The 16,874-nt window shown below is 41.1% G+C and overlaps 1 protein-coding gene across 2 annotated transcripts in view; it reads right to left on the bottom strand.

Annotated features, from left to right (window-relative positions):
• Positions 1–405: 405 nt before the first annotated feature.
• mon2 (MON2 homolog, regulator of endosome-to-Golgi trafficking) overlaps positions 406–16,874 on the bottom strand; it is a 39,055-nt gene continuing 22,586 nt past the window's right edge. The window contains exons 20-35 of one of the 2 annotated variants that reach the window (XM_084363208.1): positions 16,696–16,797; positions 14,564–14,674; positions 13,028–13,203; positions 12,674–12,836; positions 11,835–12,128; positions 11,301–11,499; positions 9,959–10,602; positions 8,518–8,661; positions 7,558–7,575; positions 6,878–7,006; positions 3,861–4,051; positions 3,708–3,768; positions 3,495–3,618; positions 2,997–3,204; positions 1,614–1,696; positions 406–1,153 (exon numbers count right to left, since the gene is read on the bottom strand). In XM_084363208.1, coding sequence (XP_084219334.1) covers positions 990–1,153; positions 1,614–1,696; positions 2,997–3,204; positions 3,495–3,618; positions 3,708–3,768; positions 3,861–4,051; positions 6,878–7,006; positions 7,558–7,575; positions 8,518–8,661; positions 9,959–10,602; positions 11,301–11,499; positions 11,835–12,128; positions 12,674–12,836; positions 13,028–13,203; positions 14,564–14,674; positions 16,696–16,797 — 2,811 coding nt within the window. In that variant the 3' untranslated portion in view covers positions 406–989. The remainder of the gene's footprint in view (positions 1,154–1,613; positions 1,697–2,996; positions 3,205–3,494; positions 3,619–3,707; positions 3,769–3,860; positions 4,052–6,877; positions 7,007–7,557; positions 7,576–8,517; positions 8,662–9,958; positions 10,603–11,300; positions 11,500–11,834; positions 12,129–12,673; positions 12,837–13,027; positions 13,204–14,563; positions 14,675–16,695; positions 16,798–16,874) is intronic. The other variant, XM_084363209.1, reaches the window with a different exon arrangement.

The raw sequence follows: 16,874 nt of genomic DNA, 5'->3' as shown, positions 1-16,874 counted from the left end.
CCGTTTTGTTGTTTATTTTGTTTTTGAAGTTTTCAATTTTAAACACCGAGTTTGTTCGATACACACAGGATCAAAAAAATCATTAGATTAAAGATGAATGAAACGTAAAACAAAATAATGCTTATCAGCAAGTACTTGTTATTGAATCAACACATTTGAACCAGGACCACCTTGATCAACTATAACATTTTTATGCCTATTGTGGTGGTGAAATTTTAGCCATATGATATTTAATAATTCTAATGCTGTTTTTTTTTTCTTTTTATCTAAAAACACTACTAATATGACATTTAAATAAAAGGGACTGTTGAAAGAACATCTTGTTTTTTTTTTTAAATACCTTTACTTGTGTTTTGGTAAGGAACTTAACATGAATTGTAAGTGAGCACACTCACAGCACAGAGCTGATTGTAGAATTGTCCCATTTATTTTATACAGACAAATACATCCCTTCTCAGATGGCTGGCTAAAGATGACATGGAATGTTACAGTAAGATTTGTTTTCTTGCATAAAATCCTCACTGTTGAAAATGTTGCAAAAGTCTAAGTGTTCATTTTTTAGATCAATAAAGCCCCAGTTTTTGCATTTTTTTTTCTTAATTACATCATCAACACTATCACCACACACTGTACATCGACTCGGCCTCATCATGAGAATAAAACAAACTAAACCCAGAGGCAACACTGCAATTTTTTTTTAAATCTCTGTAGTTAACACAAGAGTGCAACCAGTCTGTATGAGAATGGAGGGGGGGGCAGAGAGGCGTTATCAGCTCACATAAGAAGCATACGATGATGCGTATGAAGGTCGGGGTCATCGACGTGGTCCGAGCCGTTCCTCGGATCTCCGTTCACCGTGGGTTGCTTCATGTCACCGTAGATGGGGCTCACATGGAGTTCATGTCCGTGCACTTGTAAAGCACGTGGGTTGAGAAGACACATTCAAGATTTCTTCATTATAAAAAACAAAGAGCTGAGAGCGAGCCTGGTCAGGATTCTCCATTCTGGACTCTGGAGACAGGTGGCTGCATAAAGTCTTTAAAGGGCCCCAGGGCCTCCTTCAGGGCTGAGCTCACCTCCGATGAAGAGCAGGTAATGCACTCTACCAGTGTGGGGTACAAGGCAATCACTTGAGCCCATGTGTTGCCATCCACTGCAGACAGTAAACAAAAGAATTGCAGAGCAAGAGGGAAACATACAAAGGAGGAGCGGGGACGGGAGGGAGAGGAGAAGAGAATTGTGATAGAAGGCAATCAAAGAAATCATTTGCTTGATACAATTCCCACAGGCGTATGGAAATGAGGTTTGTAATGCAAACATCTTGAAGGACACTTCAAAAACGTAATTTTAGAATGTCTCATTTCAATCTATGGTGGTTAGAAAAAAAGTCATTTCTAGTAATTGACCTTGCTGGAAACGTAAACACTTCTACCCAGATTGGAGATAAAACTCATTTGAAAAATGGTCCCAACTGTACTCTGACACATTTATCTGAAATGAACAGACGATGCATATGGTGGCATGGTGGCGTTATTATTTTTCCTTTAAGTTTTTTGACATTGTGTCACCTCTTTCCAAGATCTATTTAATCCTTGACACAGTTTGATACTCACCATTTTCTGGCTGTGTCTTTTTAAGCGAGTCCATCAAAGTGCTGATCGCTTTCAAGACAAAGATAATCTCTGTCACTTGTTGCCTAAAAGGGAAAAGACCTTCATTAGCTACAAAGACACACAAGACATCAAACCGGTAGATACTACAGTTCGAGGAAGGGTGAAAACAACAAGGAACATTTTGTTCTATTTGTACCCTTAAAAACACCTTTTTTTTTATGTGTAGCAGTTTGTATTTTTTGTAAGTTCTATAGCGGCCTCCCACATTCACAAATTGTCTCATTAAATTAGGAGTGTAATGCTAAATCTATGGAGTACACAAAAAGCTTTATTCAACTGTTTTCACAGATGCAGCAGTACTAAAGACCTTTAAACACACTTTCGATGTATTTTTTGGTTGAGTTCCCCTGTAAGTAATTTCTTCACATTTTCATATAGTAGACAGTATTTTACTCTTTATGTTCTGCTTTTTTTTTTTTATGCTCTAAAAATGCAATCCACAACTTTGTCATTCTTTCCATTCATATACAGTATATATATATATATATATATATATATATATATATTGTATATAAAGGGGCTCTGTGGAACTTCTGCGTTGTGCTGGAAAACCGGTCGTTAGTTTATGTTAGCGGACTCCATTTCTAAACTGACGTTAGCTACTGTTGCTCTCTGTTAGCGGAGCAGAGAGATCCACTGAGACGTGCATAAAGTCACATCTTTCAGACTGTCGTGGAAAATTCTCTTAACTTAAACAAGTCGTCCACAGGCTTTTATAGGCAACCAAGAGAGACGGGGAAGGTCTAATTTTTCACGTTACGTTACAATCTGCTCACATATGGGCAATAGAAAAGTGATTAATAAATGTAAATTGCTATAAAGTGTTAGGGTTATGTGTAATATAAAGGCACTTTTTTAGTTTAGTTTTTTTAGTTTTTAAAATGTTGTTTGTCTGAATTTGTAACCTTGCATTTGCTATTCATGTGTATTTTCTAATTATCCAATTTTCTAAACTCCCTCTAACATCCCTTTGGCATTTTCTGTACTAATGGTGCAATTTCCCCTTGGGCATCATTTAACTTCCATTGTCTCTTTAAAAAAAATCACTTATTGCATAATGAAGCGTTACACCCAACCCTGGAATGTGGTGCCAGTGTGTAAAACTGGATAAGACCAGTTTTTTGTGTTGTTTACAAAAGTGAAAAGGAAAAATAATGGTTGCATGGCTGGGTGGCCGGGGTGGTCTTGGTACTGCATTGCTAAATGTCTCAGTGGTAGAATCATGACGAAGCTTAATTTCTGATGGGGGACATCTGTTCAAAAACATGTAAAAAACAAAACAAAAAAAAACAGGCCAAAGCAGGTGTCTTATGTGGGGTGTACCTGGGAAGAGGGCAGCGTCCACTCAACCTCTCATCCTCTACGTAGCGTCGGAGAACATCCTGGGACCTTTTGAGGAGCACGGAGAGCGCCATACGAGAGATGTAGCCCTCCTGCGGGGTGGACACCTTGTTGCTAAAGGAAAACTGCAGCAGCGTCTCAAAACACACCTTAGAAAACTCTTCCCTCATCCGCACATCGATCTCTGCCTCTGTCAAGAGAAAACCATTTACTTATTAGATTATTTTGCTGACGCTGCTCTCCAGAGAGATTTACAGTCAGTGGACAGCCAGCTTTACTGTCTTGCTCAACACATGAGAGTTTGACAGGAGCCATTGTTGGTGATGAGTCACAGAGAGGACTTCTGCAACAAATCAAGGACTTGGTAACAGTACGATTCATTCACTTGGCCACCCTGCTGTGCCATAAATGTCAGAAACATGAGTAAACAATACAAACAATACAAGTCGAATTATTTTAGCTGCAAAAGTGATATCTTACCTGTGAACGAAGGAGACTGTGAGTGAATGGAGCCTCTATTGAGCATAGCCATGATCTGGCCAACAAAGTCTTTGGGGATGAAATTGGCAAACGGTAAAATCTCTGTGCTGATCAGCTGGACCACCTAAAATGAATGAGGGAGAGGGAGAATGCTGATGTAGACTAAATCACAAACTCATGCTATTAGACCGGATACTAGGAACAAGTATTTACCTCTACATCAATGGCTTCATTCTTCTGAAATTCCTGGATGGACAGGTTATCTGGAGGTGTGCTATAAAAGGAAAACCACCATAACAATGAGCTTGGTACTCTGAGCTTTCCAAATTGTGCATAATGTAACTTTAACGTTGTATACATCTGTACCTTTTGGTAAAAAGAAAGTCTTCAAAGGCATTGGCCAGCTCTGGCCACATAGTGTCAAACTTCCCAGATGAAGCATGCTGACGTGCCACCGGCAGTCCTATAGACAGCACCTTGAGCAGGGACGAAACCGCGAGCTTCCAGGTGCTCTCTGATGGACAGGCATACTTCAAGCCCAAGGGCATTCTTAAAGTCTGAAGGGTGAAAGGGAAAAGAAAGGAAGAGACTGCAATAACAAGAGATTGAGACTGAAACACAAAAACTAAAGATACAATCCACAAAACTAACTGAAGTACTTCTTCTATATAATACTGAAGTGTATGATTTTATTCCATAGAGTTTACATTCAAAAGACATGTTTGCATCAGCAGTGATCCTATTCAAGTCTATAAAAGCAGAACAAGTAATAAACCATCTTCATAACAAAGTCCTCTTTGCAGAGAGCAGCTGGTTTCCCCAAGGTTGAGACTTTACAAGTACCGCCTCTTGTTTTGGAGACAAAAAAAGGGAAATGGCCAGATTTGTCCTTAGGGAACATTCTTAATAGTTCTTTGGCAAATCCACTGTCTTCAGTTTGACTATGGGAAAAGAGTAGTTAAACACAGGTGTCAGAAACTGGATAAAATGGGATACTCAGTGCCAGCTTTAAAAAGCTAAGCCTTTTGATGACTCACACAAACAAAATCTTTTGTTTTTTGACCCAATGCATACGTAAAATGTTTGGAAAAAGCTGCCAATATTAGACACCACCTGTACTTCACGTCTGCTATATAAAAGCTAAATATCAGGCCAGAGACACAGTTGGCATGAGAGTTCCCCAGAGGCTGCTGGACATCGACAGAGCAATTCTTTGAATCTTTTTTACATCCATTTTTCTTGGAAAATAACGCACTCACAACATCAGCATCCAATTCCAATACGATCTCTACACCCTGCCACTCCACGACGGAATGTAACTCTGTGTGGAGTCACAGTCTCGGGTCTCTTAATTGAGACGGACGGTATAAATACACCAGCAAGCTTTAGGATGCCCTCACCTTTCTCCAATGGAAACAGAACATTCGTCAGCATGGTGTCCAAGCAATATCTTATCTTTCGGCTGGGTAATTAAACTAATATTTAAAGATTATCTTATACACAGCACTGTCAAAGATGTTGGTGTGTGGACAAGGACATAGCACACTCATTCATTAACACTACAATAATTTGGTTGTTTCAGCTCTGTGTCATTATTCATTATACATTCATACAATTATTCAACTTTGTGTGTCTATGATGTGTCCATGATGTGTCTGTCAGAGGTAAAGCAGCTTATTACTTATCCCCACGGAGCTCAATTTTGTAGGTACATGTGGCTGTCTTCCATCCCAGACACAAAAGAGGTGCTGCACTTGAGAGGACTGTGGTTTGTAAGCCTTCATCAATGCAGACTCAGTGTAGGAAGGTTTTGTAACCCACTCCCACTGTGAGAGTGAGTAGGGGGAGAATGTGTAGGGGCCGGAGTGGAACTGGGCTTCAGTCAGAGATTTTCTCACTCATTCATGGTTGGCCTGTCTGCCCCTTAGAGGCTGTTAGAAGACATGACATGACTACAGACAAAACCCTGAACAACGATCATTCTGACCTCCTTTCTGCACCTTTCTACGATACTGCTGACCTATGTATGCCACCGCATATATACTGCATGTCTGTTTGTTCAATCCTTCAGTAACCGTTTTGGGGAGGCATAACAAGCTATAAACAAGATATTGACATTATCTCCCTATGACGCTAATAACTAACTGGCGATTTTAGCGAATACTGGCTTATTTACACATCCAGCAGACACAGAGCAACATTAGCATTTACTTTAAGTTCTGTTTTGCTCTCGATCGACTACTTAGTGAATATTTTATTCCTTTCATGTTTCAAATGGGGAGCTGGAGGCCCGTCTGTTAAAACCTGAAGACCAATGTCACTGTTTTTATGGGTAAATGGGGTAACGTATTGAATTGTAAACTGACACGCCATTAAAGAAGTAGCAGATGTTTTTTAAAATTGGAATTCAGTCGGCCTGTTGAGAATTCAGTTCCGGGCATTCACATTTGTTGTGGGGGGAATAACCTGTGATACTATTACATTCTGATGAAATTGTGCAGCTCTTTAGCTGCTAAATGCTCCACTACATTCACCAGCTTGTAGCTAAGCTTGTCTGTGTGCTGACGATGCCGAGCACGGTGTGTATGAAGGGTTTTTTAGAGCCTTTTCCCTGAAAACAGCTGAATCCGGCACCCAAAAATGGCTCTGATGGGAGCAGTAAGAGTGAAGCAAAACAGTGATGTGGGTTTAAAAACTGAAACAGTGACTAAAATCATCGACTGCAGAGTTGGGTGGTAATTTCTCTGTAGGTTCATCACTATGAGCGACCCCCTTTCAGATACATGTAGTCATTTGATCCATTGTTGATATGAAAATAACGATTTTAGCAGCTTGAAGAGAAAATCAACACCGTGATGCCAAAGCTGGTACTTATCCTCAGTCAGTTAATGGAAAAAAGCTGTTCTGACACAATTGATAAGGTATGCCAGAAGTTCAACTTCCCTATAGGTTTAATCCAGTAGATAGCAGTGTGGCAGCAATTTCCCACCCTGTGTGTTCCTGTGTTAATACACTCTTTAAATAACAAAACCTTCTCATAACATCGAACCCCATTTTCAGCAATAACTGGTGCTCAATGGGTGGCCAGGAGAAAGTCATGTGAGAAAGTTACTTCAAGAACTCGTTGTCCTTATTAGGCTAGTGCTAAAAAACAAAAACAAAAAACTAAACAAACACAGTTAGGCCTCGGGGTTAGCCTAACATTAACACATGACTCCCCACTGGAGAGAATGAACATGTGAACAGAGTAACTGACAACTGTATTTTCCTCTTGAGGTATGCAGTGATCTTATTGGACAGGCTAGGCTAGCTGGTCTTATTGTTACCGTTGTAATTTTTTCGTGACCATGGAAATCATGAATACCCTATCAGGGTGAAAATACCTTGATGATGTTCTGCAGGACCTGCTCATTGATGACAGCTTTGTGGCACGCTGTTTTATGGTACAGGTCCACCACCACCTCCAAGGAGCGCTCAGCAAAGGGCACATAGTTTAAGGCAACCCATTCCGCCTGCGTGGGCAAGAGGATTTAACAAGAGGGAAAAAAAAGGGGGGAGACATCAGTCAAACAAATCTGAAAAGTCTCATGCCTACATTTTTGACAGAGCCACATTGAAAGCAGTTTTTTTAAAGGCACACTTTGTATAAGTATACAAGTAACACACAAATGTATTTTAAAGTTACAGCGGCTATTAGTCTGCTTCAGGTTTTGTTAGACTTATATGAGGACCGTAACTGACAAGTTATAGCCAAACAAATGACTTGACACTACAAAGTGTGTCTTTAAGAAATAGTAAGAGAACCACATGAGTGCATATGAACATCACCAAAAACACAAAATCAACTGAAAATGGAACTGCACAGGGACTGTGCACACAGAGGCATAACCGCCAAATTAGTGGCAGGCAGAGAGGGGGAGCATGGAGTGAGTGAAGGAGGCAGATGAGACATGAGAGCCTACCATGCGGTGTGATTTCTCATCTACCGCAGAGGGTAGGTCGTCACCATTCAGCACATCTTAGTAAAACTATAGAGGGGGCTGAAGGAGATGACAGAACTCACCGGTGCAAACAGCTGGATCTAAAATGGTTATCCAGTGAGTAGTCCCAAGAAACAGAATGAGAGAAGATCGCAATTAAACTGGTGCTTAAGTTGAATCGAATTTTCAGTGTTGTTGTTGGCTAAATGAGATTTATTGATCAGGAATGATTAAGGGGGAAAAAAAACACTCACTCCTAGCACCAAGGACATTTGAGGCAATCTGACAACGCTGGATAAAAGCCAATGAGGCAATAAAGACCACCCATAACATCTGTTTAGCTGGGGGATTTTGTTTGATCCACCAACTTAAACAATTTAAACAGATTCAAATCAACACAAATGTCCAGGATGGGGCTGAGTCTGGACCCCACATGCAGGATTTGAGACATGAAGCTCGTAGTGCTAACAGTTCTTAGCGTGTCTGTACCAACCTGCTAGTGCTAGAGCAAGACAACTTTCACCATTCTCCTGGAGGCAAAGAAGCTTATGGATTTTGGAGGTTTCAAGAACACCAAGGAGTAATAACTGATATCAGAACCATGTTGTGAAATAAGTTTGTGGGTCTTATAAATGAAGTAATCTTGCTCAAGATCACCAAGGTCCTTTGTAATTTAATGTGAACTGTATTTGAACTGATATGTAGTGGAACATTTCTGTGGCCTGCTGCCAGTAAGACGAAGCATACAGGGGAGAATATGGGGAAGAAATTGCTTGGGGCTAATAATGGGGGTCCAGGGGAACCTGTCAATCTCATGAAGGGCCACAATAGGCATTTCATTTGAACTACACTGAGGCGGGGAAGGAGAGCAGGTGCTTCATGAACATCAAAGAAGAGAGATGATCTTGTTAAAAATGTTTGAAGAGTGAAGGATGATGACTAACAGTGCACACAATCCAACATTTTAATGAAACAAACTGTAAAACAAAACAAACTGCAAATGAAAACCAAGCAGGATTATGGCCAATTCCATTTCCCCCTACCTGGTTGTATTTGGCATTTGCCACGTGTTTGGTTTCCATTCTGCCGTACTGAGGAGGCTTGCAGGAGAACTCCACGAAGAGTAGCAGCTGTTCAAAGATGGCCGGGTACATGACCTGCAGGTTCTCCGGGCCCACACAGATGGCCTGCAGCAGGGAGGGAACGGAGGAACAAACACTGCTGACATCCACCACAGGAGTGCATATTGCATTATTTAGCAGACTGACACGTTGTTTCCTGGACTGAGCTGACACAAAATGGGAAGGAATAACTTTTGGCTGACAGGGAGAGTAAGGAGTTGCTATATCAAGTAAAGGTGTTAATTAAAGGTACAAGGAAATGTTTTTCCCGATTATATACATCAAGTATATTAGCCAAATAAAAATAAAGATAAAAGGAAATAATATAAATATATATTTTACCTACAATAAATATTTTTCTCTGTTTTACATCAACAGAAATATAAACTTTGGACTATTTGGTTAAACTAAGCAAGCAATCTAAAGACATCACTTTGGTCTTGGCACATCTTACTATTTTCTTACAGTTTGAAGTTTGATGACTGAACAAAAAAAATCATCAGAATTATAAATTATGGAAATGATCATCTATTGGAACCCTTACAAAGTAATTTGGAGTGTTGTGAGTTATATGATAAACACCAGATTAAAGAATTCGGGCTGCTCCTACATTAGAGGATAGCTACGTTTTCTACCTTTCATTTATCTACTTTTAAGAATGTTATTTCTGACATTGTAAAGCAGATAGCTAGACTGGAAATCCAGAGAGAGAAAGAGGTGAGGATGACATACAACAAAGGTCCCTTGCTGGATCCAAACCGGAGACGTTGTGTTTATATAGTTTGTGTCTTAGACCCCTCAGGCTCTACCTATATTTTTGTTTGCTGACAGTCTAGAATTGACTGATATATCGGCCAAACATCAGTCTCAGGCAACATTCGACTTGCAGACTGCTATTGGCTTATGAGAAAATAAGATGACATTCACTGATGACAGTGGCTGATGTTTATCTGTATCACATTCTTGAGCTACAGGCACCGGTATCCCTGCTATTAGTTTGTATGGCTTTTTTAAGTACTGGGAAATTCTTACCATGGAGTAGGTCATTGTATAGCAGGCTATAAAGGATTTAAAAAAAATAAAAAATCTTTCATGTGAAAGAAGGTCATTTGAAAGGTTGTTTCATAAATGAGTACGGTTGAATCTGTGCTCTGTATGACCTTAAAACTGATTTGTTATAATGAAGATTTCTTTGTGTCCTTGGCACAAAGGGGGGGGGGATTTAATAACAAGAGAAAGAAAAGCAACAACACAAAAACCCAGCAGTACCAGCTATCGGTCAAACTGTTGTTTTAAACGTCAGTATCAGCCCAGAATTTCAGAATCGCTGCATCCCTACTGATAATACATTTCCTTTGCCCACCTTCTGCAAAACATCCAGAGAGGTGAGCACAGCCTCCTGCAGGCTGGTGAGCACCGCCTCAGTGTAGGAGGGAAGGATGAAGGGCGAGGCATCGCTGCTGATAGGCACGGACACAGCCCCATGGAGGATGACCCCCAGCTTCTTCAGATCCTCCATACTAAAGTTAGCTTTTATGTGCTGGTAGAGTGCGGGGAAAATCTGGATCAATGCTGTGAGGAAAGGCTGGCTGGGGATGAAGGAGAGCTTCTCTGTTGGCCCACTAGGTGGTCTCGTGCTGTCTGTTCCAGTTCGATACCACGTGTTCCACGCTGACCACCACAAAGCCGAATCTTCTAAGGCCGACTCCTCCCCTGGGGGAGGGGCTTGCAGCTCAGCGCCGTTGTATCGCGTGAGCCTCTCGACCAGCGAATCTGAACGCACCAGGGGTCTGCCAGGACCAGATGCTGAGAGGGGGTCAATGAGCACTGGGGGAACGCCCATAGCAGCAAACGCATCACCTGCTTTGTCCGAGTCTTTCACAGGTGTAACAATCTGGAGGATTTCTTGAAAGCTCTTGAGGGCAGCCAGCGAGACCTCGTTGTTTTTGCTGAGAGCAGCTGACTGGATGTGGTTCAGCAGCACCTCCCAGGCCTCGAAGAAATCACCTGCAGCAAAATGATGGGAGAGTGTGAGACTGCCAATTAGCGGTGTGTGCCAACTGTGAATTAAGTGTGACAATTAGCACGCTGATATGTGAGGTTTCAGACCAACATGAGGCAACTAACAATTCATAAGAGGCCACATAGTGAGAAGTACAGCCAGAGCTGCAGGTGTATCAGTCAAAAACACAGTTTCCTGTTAATACATTTTGTCAATATGAGCCTATTTTCAATGACATAAAATCATCCTCGGAGGCCCATACGGTGACATTACATTGCCAGCAACAGTTATTCATTTTTTTCTAGGTTGTGTGTGGGAAGAGCAGCCTTCCTCTAAGTGATTTTATGTGTAGTAGGCTGGGAATGTGTTGTATATTATGAGTCACCTCTTGTAATTTGGCACTGGCTAAAATGTTCAGAGGAATGAGAGCAGTTAATGAGGAGCTCATGTTTTATCATTCATATCTCCCTGGAATATTAATCCTGTCTGCATGGGGCTTAACATGACTTAATGTGTGGTAATATTGCAGTAACAGCTGGGCCTTTTCTGGACCTTTGCTACACTTGGCACAGATTTATGAATACATTTCAATATGTAATTCACATTGTTTACAATTCTGTGGCAGCTGTAGTGAACTGTCTCGGTTTGTACACCAGTATCAGATACAGTGGTTCAGTTTAAGAGCACAGTATGCATGGCTAACCTAACTGCTGGAGGAGGTACCGCCTTGTGTTGAAAATGCGTGCCACCCCGGCTAGTGTCAGCACCCACGTCTCCGCCCACTGTTTTTCAGCTGTGTCGCGCGAGTGGTGGATCAGGATGTTCCCGCCGCCAGACTCAATCTTCTCCTTGTCCGCTGTGGTGGAGGACTTCCTCACGCAGTCTAGCAGGTGGAACAAGACCTAGGGGCAACAAGATAGTTCAAGCGGCAGACCATTGCATTTGGTCAATTACAGAACAGCAACCTATTTAAATTTGAGACTAAAATCATTTTAAATGAGATAATTATTAAGAGGCATTAAATCTAATGTAATCATACAAGTTATTATTGATCTTTTGATATGTCACAGACAATCTGAGAAAAACAAAACATACTTTGGATTTAAAGTGTGTTTCTCATAATATAAATATATTTATTTTAAGAGTATTCTGCACAAACAATATTGATGACAGCCTCCTCCACCTCCACCTCCATCATAACAAAATGAAAAGAAAATGACAAATGCCTTCATGCTACCTTCCAGATCACAATATGCCATGTGGGCTGCTGCAGCAGGGTTCCGTGGGCAGCGATCGTGGAGAACAACGTCTGCCCAGCGCTTTTACGCACAGCGGGCCGTGGGTCGACGCACAGCTCGCCCAGCTTGGCGTAGAGGCACAGCCACAGGCAATCAAAGGGAGGGGCCGGGTGGAATGGCCTGTTCAGGGTCTCGCCTTTCTCCTGGGCCTGCTTCTGCAGAGCTTCTTCTTCCCGCTCCAACTCCTGTGTGATGGCTTCGCCCCGTTGGAAGAAGTAGTCTGAAATGTTCCACTGTGGGCAAAAAAAAAAAAAGGGAAGTGGGGGGAAAGAGTGGGGGCATGAATTGAAGAGGAAGGTTGGTAAAATGCTTCTGGCAGTTCTGCTATCCTATTACCATAAAGTAATCTTGCAGGAACCGCCACACTCCAAGAGAAATAATCCTGCAAACCACAGATCAATATCGGGTTTTGCATGACCTGAATACTGTACAAAGTATCTGCGAAATGTCAGCAGTGTGGTTAAGTGCTGTTAAATTAGATAAAATAATGCAAAACAAGGAATTATGTGATAGTATAATTGTCTAATTAGATCAAACGTACTATGTTTCAGCTGTAAAACTATTGGAAAAGAAAAGTGTCCAGCCTGTCATTCCCCAACGAACAAGTCATGTGGCAATAATACTATAAGTATGGCAGGAAGTTTCTAATATCTAATTGTGTAATAAGAGTATTTTTATAGGTTTTATAGGTTTATTAGGTGAGAGTAGAGCACTGACATGGAATCCTGCCTATGTGTCTGCACATGAAACACACAAGATAAGAGATCTGTCATCTCACCAGTAGGCCAATGGAGGTGAGGCTGATGTTAAGCTCCTGGTTCTGCAGGCCGAAGCTGCCGGCTACATCCACTACGATCTGGAGGCACGTGCAAGGCATGGTGGGCAGGAAGTCTGTCACCACCAACTGCAGGCACTGGAAGGCTGTTCGGATCAATGACTCGCTGAAGGGAAACAAGACGCACGGCACAATTATTCCAGTGTAAATTCAAGTGTAGTTATAAGAGAAATTTAGGATGGCTCTCACAAATAAAATGTTTGCAATTAGCATACAGCAAGAAATACTTCAGCGACAACTAAATATGTAAAGCCATGTCTGTTTTCTCCATTCTCTCCTCCTCCCCTGTGTGTTTACCCTTGATCATTGCGGATGGCTCCTATGACACCCAAGACGAGGGGCCAGCCTGGCCCCAGGCTGTCTCCCTGACTCTGTAGGATCTGCAGGACACTCTCCAGCTGTTTCTGTCGGATGTCTGCATGTAGCACGTTGGACAACTCCTTCAGAGGGTTCAGCAACAGAAGCTGCAGCCGCTTTGGGAAAAAAGAGGGATATAGTAACTGACTTGTTAACTGATAGACAATAATCTAAAAAGATGAAATCTTTACTTCATAAATGAGGCTATTACAACACAAATAATATATTATATACATGATTTTAAATTTTGAACATATATGTATACATATACATTCAAAATTTAAAACCATTCAATCTCGTGAATACATGCTAAAGTCATCTTTATCTTTCCGTTTTATAACATCCAGTTTGCGGGAGACTTATATAAGTATGTGTACACAAATGCTCCATATTCGGTCCATATCAACCGAAACTTTATACATTGAGAGCTGCCACAACAGATCTTTTTTTTATAGCTCAAGTTATTATAGAGTTTGCAAATTTCCAAGCCCTGGTAAAATCAGGGCAGATATTTTTGTGCCTCTGCAGGAAGAGTTGTTAAATATGAGTCATAACTGTCATTTTCCTTGATTTGTTCTCACACAATCGAGCCATGGATTACTTGCATAACCCCTGTTCTCTGAGTAGCATGGGTGACACACTGTATAGACAGGTACACATTAAAGTAACCTGAATGAGGGGAGGAACATAATGAATGCAGATGCCTGAGTCATTTTGAGACACAGACACAGTGTCTTTTAATATACAGCAGCTATTATGGGTGATATTATTTTGGTCTTTTGGTGGGAAAAAAATACGCATGAACTAACATACCTTGCAAAAGTGTGTTTTCTAAACTTTCAGTGTTTTTAGGTATGTGCAATGAGTCATAATCAAATCTATTTCTGTTTTTTCATTCTTCACTCTGTAAATCATGCCATGTTTGGATGCAGTCAGTGTAATTACAATTACAGTATTTTAACAAAACAGCCAGCTGTGGTAAGAGCTTGCCCAGAGTGAAAGAAAGGCCTTGAAGAAATTATTGCATTGTGCATTTCTGCAGGACAGCCATCATTCGTACGGCTCTGTGCTGTCCCATTAACCTCCACACGATTCTTCTGCCCTCTTTGAGATAAGCTTGGTGCCATTCCCTTTATCTGTCGCACTAAGGTGAAGGTCGCAGACTCTGTGCACCAAATGCTTAAAATGTGAAAAACAGAAATGTCACAGTCACTTTTTCTTGTCACTCACAAACACACTCTTATCTATCATGACATACACTGCAACAGTGGAGGAGATTTCTCAAATGTCAGCATTACAAACGAGTTAAACCCAGAGAAGACCAACAACACCTTTTTCTGATGTGTCTCTACAATGTTCCTATGACAGAGAAGAGCTTAGAGCGAAATGGTAACAGTGGCAAGTACAACTTCCTTACACAGATTTCGTTCCTGCTCTTTTCTCATTTTGGCCACAACCACCTGTGTTCTTAGCTACCTGATTTTGAGCCAGTGGAGGGTCGTGTTTGTAGGCCAGGCCAGCCTTGATGAGCGCCGTCAACGCCTCGGCCCCCCACTCTCTCATCCTGGAATTAGGGTGCTGGCAGACCTGCGGGACAGACCACATTGACACACAAATGCAGGCACGTGCGTACGACAGCAGATCAGATGCAGAGGCTGTTCAGGGCAGTGTCTCCCAGCAGTGTTCACAATAAGTAGGTGTGAAGCAAGGAGGGTGAAATAAACCACGAACTGTGTGATTGAGACTGGGTTCCCCTGTGATAACAGTTTATGCTCTGACAGACAATGTAATCATGAAAGCTAGTGTAGATACACATTGAGAGGCTGGGGTCAGCAGTACACTAATGTGTTATGAAACCTGTCTTCTGCTTGAAGCATTTCAGCTAATCTGTGATCCAAATGAATCATCTTTGGTCTATAGGGAGGTTTGTCAAACAGATTTTTATTTTTCTAGTGTCAGGATTTAGAATTTTAAGCGTAGAAAACTTCGTATTGCTTACAGGCATACAGAGAGACTGCTAGGAGGAAACAGTACTGTAACTGTATCCTTTCAGAGCCCAGATGGTCCATGTGTATCTATTAAATAATGTGGCTTCTTACATGATCATTAATGCCTCACATTTAATCTTAATCTTTATCATAATGTGCATCTGTAAATAAAGACATAATAAAGGCAAGTTCATTGTCACATTTCCTTCAAAACATAAAAGCACTGAATTTGAATAAGCCTGCAAAGAAAGATAAGCAGCATTTTATCTAAGTATACTTTGCATTAAGTATACTTTGCAGGTACAGCTTCAGATTCTGCTTCTGTGACAAATCAAGAGCTTCACATTGCAAATTGTGCACAAGACTGTAAGGTCAAACACTTGAGGCGCAGCAAACGGACACATTTCGACATAGCGACCTCTCAACTCCGACATGTGGATGCCAGACTTAGAGGGAGAGAGAACAGATTGGGAGAAAGGAAAGATATGGGGAAAAGCCAGTGATTATGGTAGGAGGGAATCTGAGCTTACCTTCTGCAAAACAGACAGGAGTGCAAAAGAGAGGAGAGATAGACAAAGAAAATGTGAAGAAAACCTCTGAACACAGACCTTAACACACATATTAATCCTCTTACAGGCAAGAGAAAATGGGTTCCAGTAACTACAGAGTGTGTTGTATAAACTACAACAAGCTATGTTAACCTTTTCTAAAAGAAATTGCACACAACACATATGCTTTAAACTCATAGCTGTTAGCAACTGATATATCTGCCAGGGCTCCACAACATCTGTCATTTTACATTTCAAAAAGCAGTGCATGCAACTTTAGATCAGACATTTTAAAAAAGTTATTTTAAAACCCCTAATGTTGTCTCATCAGACAAAGTATGCATGGGGATTTTCCTTTCTTTCTTAGAAGTGATGAGCCATCAACAAAATCTCCGGTCAGGTCATATTACATATTCTGCTAATAATTCTGGTATAACAATCATCTAAATTAAAAAAAATCACTGTTTTTATCAAAAGCTGTAATTCTCATTAAAAACCCTTCTAAAGCTTCCTCAGCTATTTTTCTCCTTCATGACTAAACCACCAGAGCGGAGCTCAGTCTCTGTGTTGCTGCTTGCAGCTATAATTTCATTTCAGTTTAACTTTCAGGGCTCATGTGCGGCAGACTCCATGGAAAACAAGGGCATTATTAGAGACTTGGTACTGGATAAAGTAACCAAAAGGGTTTAGCAGAAGGGGGCAATTTTGACATTCCTTCAGTTTCTGGCTTTCATTATTTTTAAGAGAAGGCTCCAAATTTCTCCAACGAGATCATCAGCAATGGAAAAAGAGATAATTACTGTTTCCAAATTTAAACATTCCCCCTTAAGTCCAGTTTACCAGGTCTAATTCCCTGAACAGTTAATATACAGTAATAGATGATGTGTAACCAGTAAAATAAATCTCGCCTCTAAAGCGATTGAAAAGGCTACTGTAAGACCTCGGTTGACGAAATGATTTCACATTTATAAACTGTATCTTCAATCTTTCACCGAGTTTGAATGAAATGTAGTGTTTTAGAACAGAGCTCTTTATCTGCACCTTGTGGGTTGGAGCTATAAATAGATGTTACCTCCAATAAGTGTCCAGTTAAGGGTCTCCACAGGATCTCTATACGGTCCATGTTGACAAGGCCTGTCTCCAGCAGCTTGGCTACAGCAAAGAGAGAAGGCTCCTGAAACCAAGACAAGACAATAGAAAGTATATAAATAGGGGCACCTTGCTGATTGGATGCATGCAAGAATGGTGATC

This window comes from Pagrus pagrus, assembly GCF_965226575.1.
Source record: "Pagrus pagrus genome assembly, chromosome: 10".
NCBI lineage: Eukaryota > Metazoa > Chordata > Actinopteri > Spariformes > Sparidae > Pagrus > Pagrus pagrus.
Note: the sequence above shows the minus strand (reverse complement) of the source record. Positions and strands in the feature narration are given on the sequence as shown.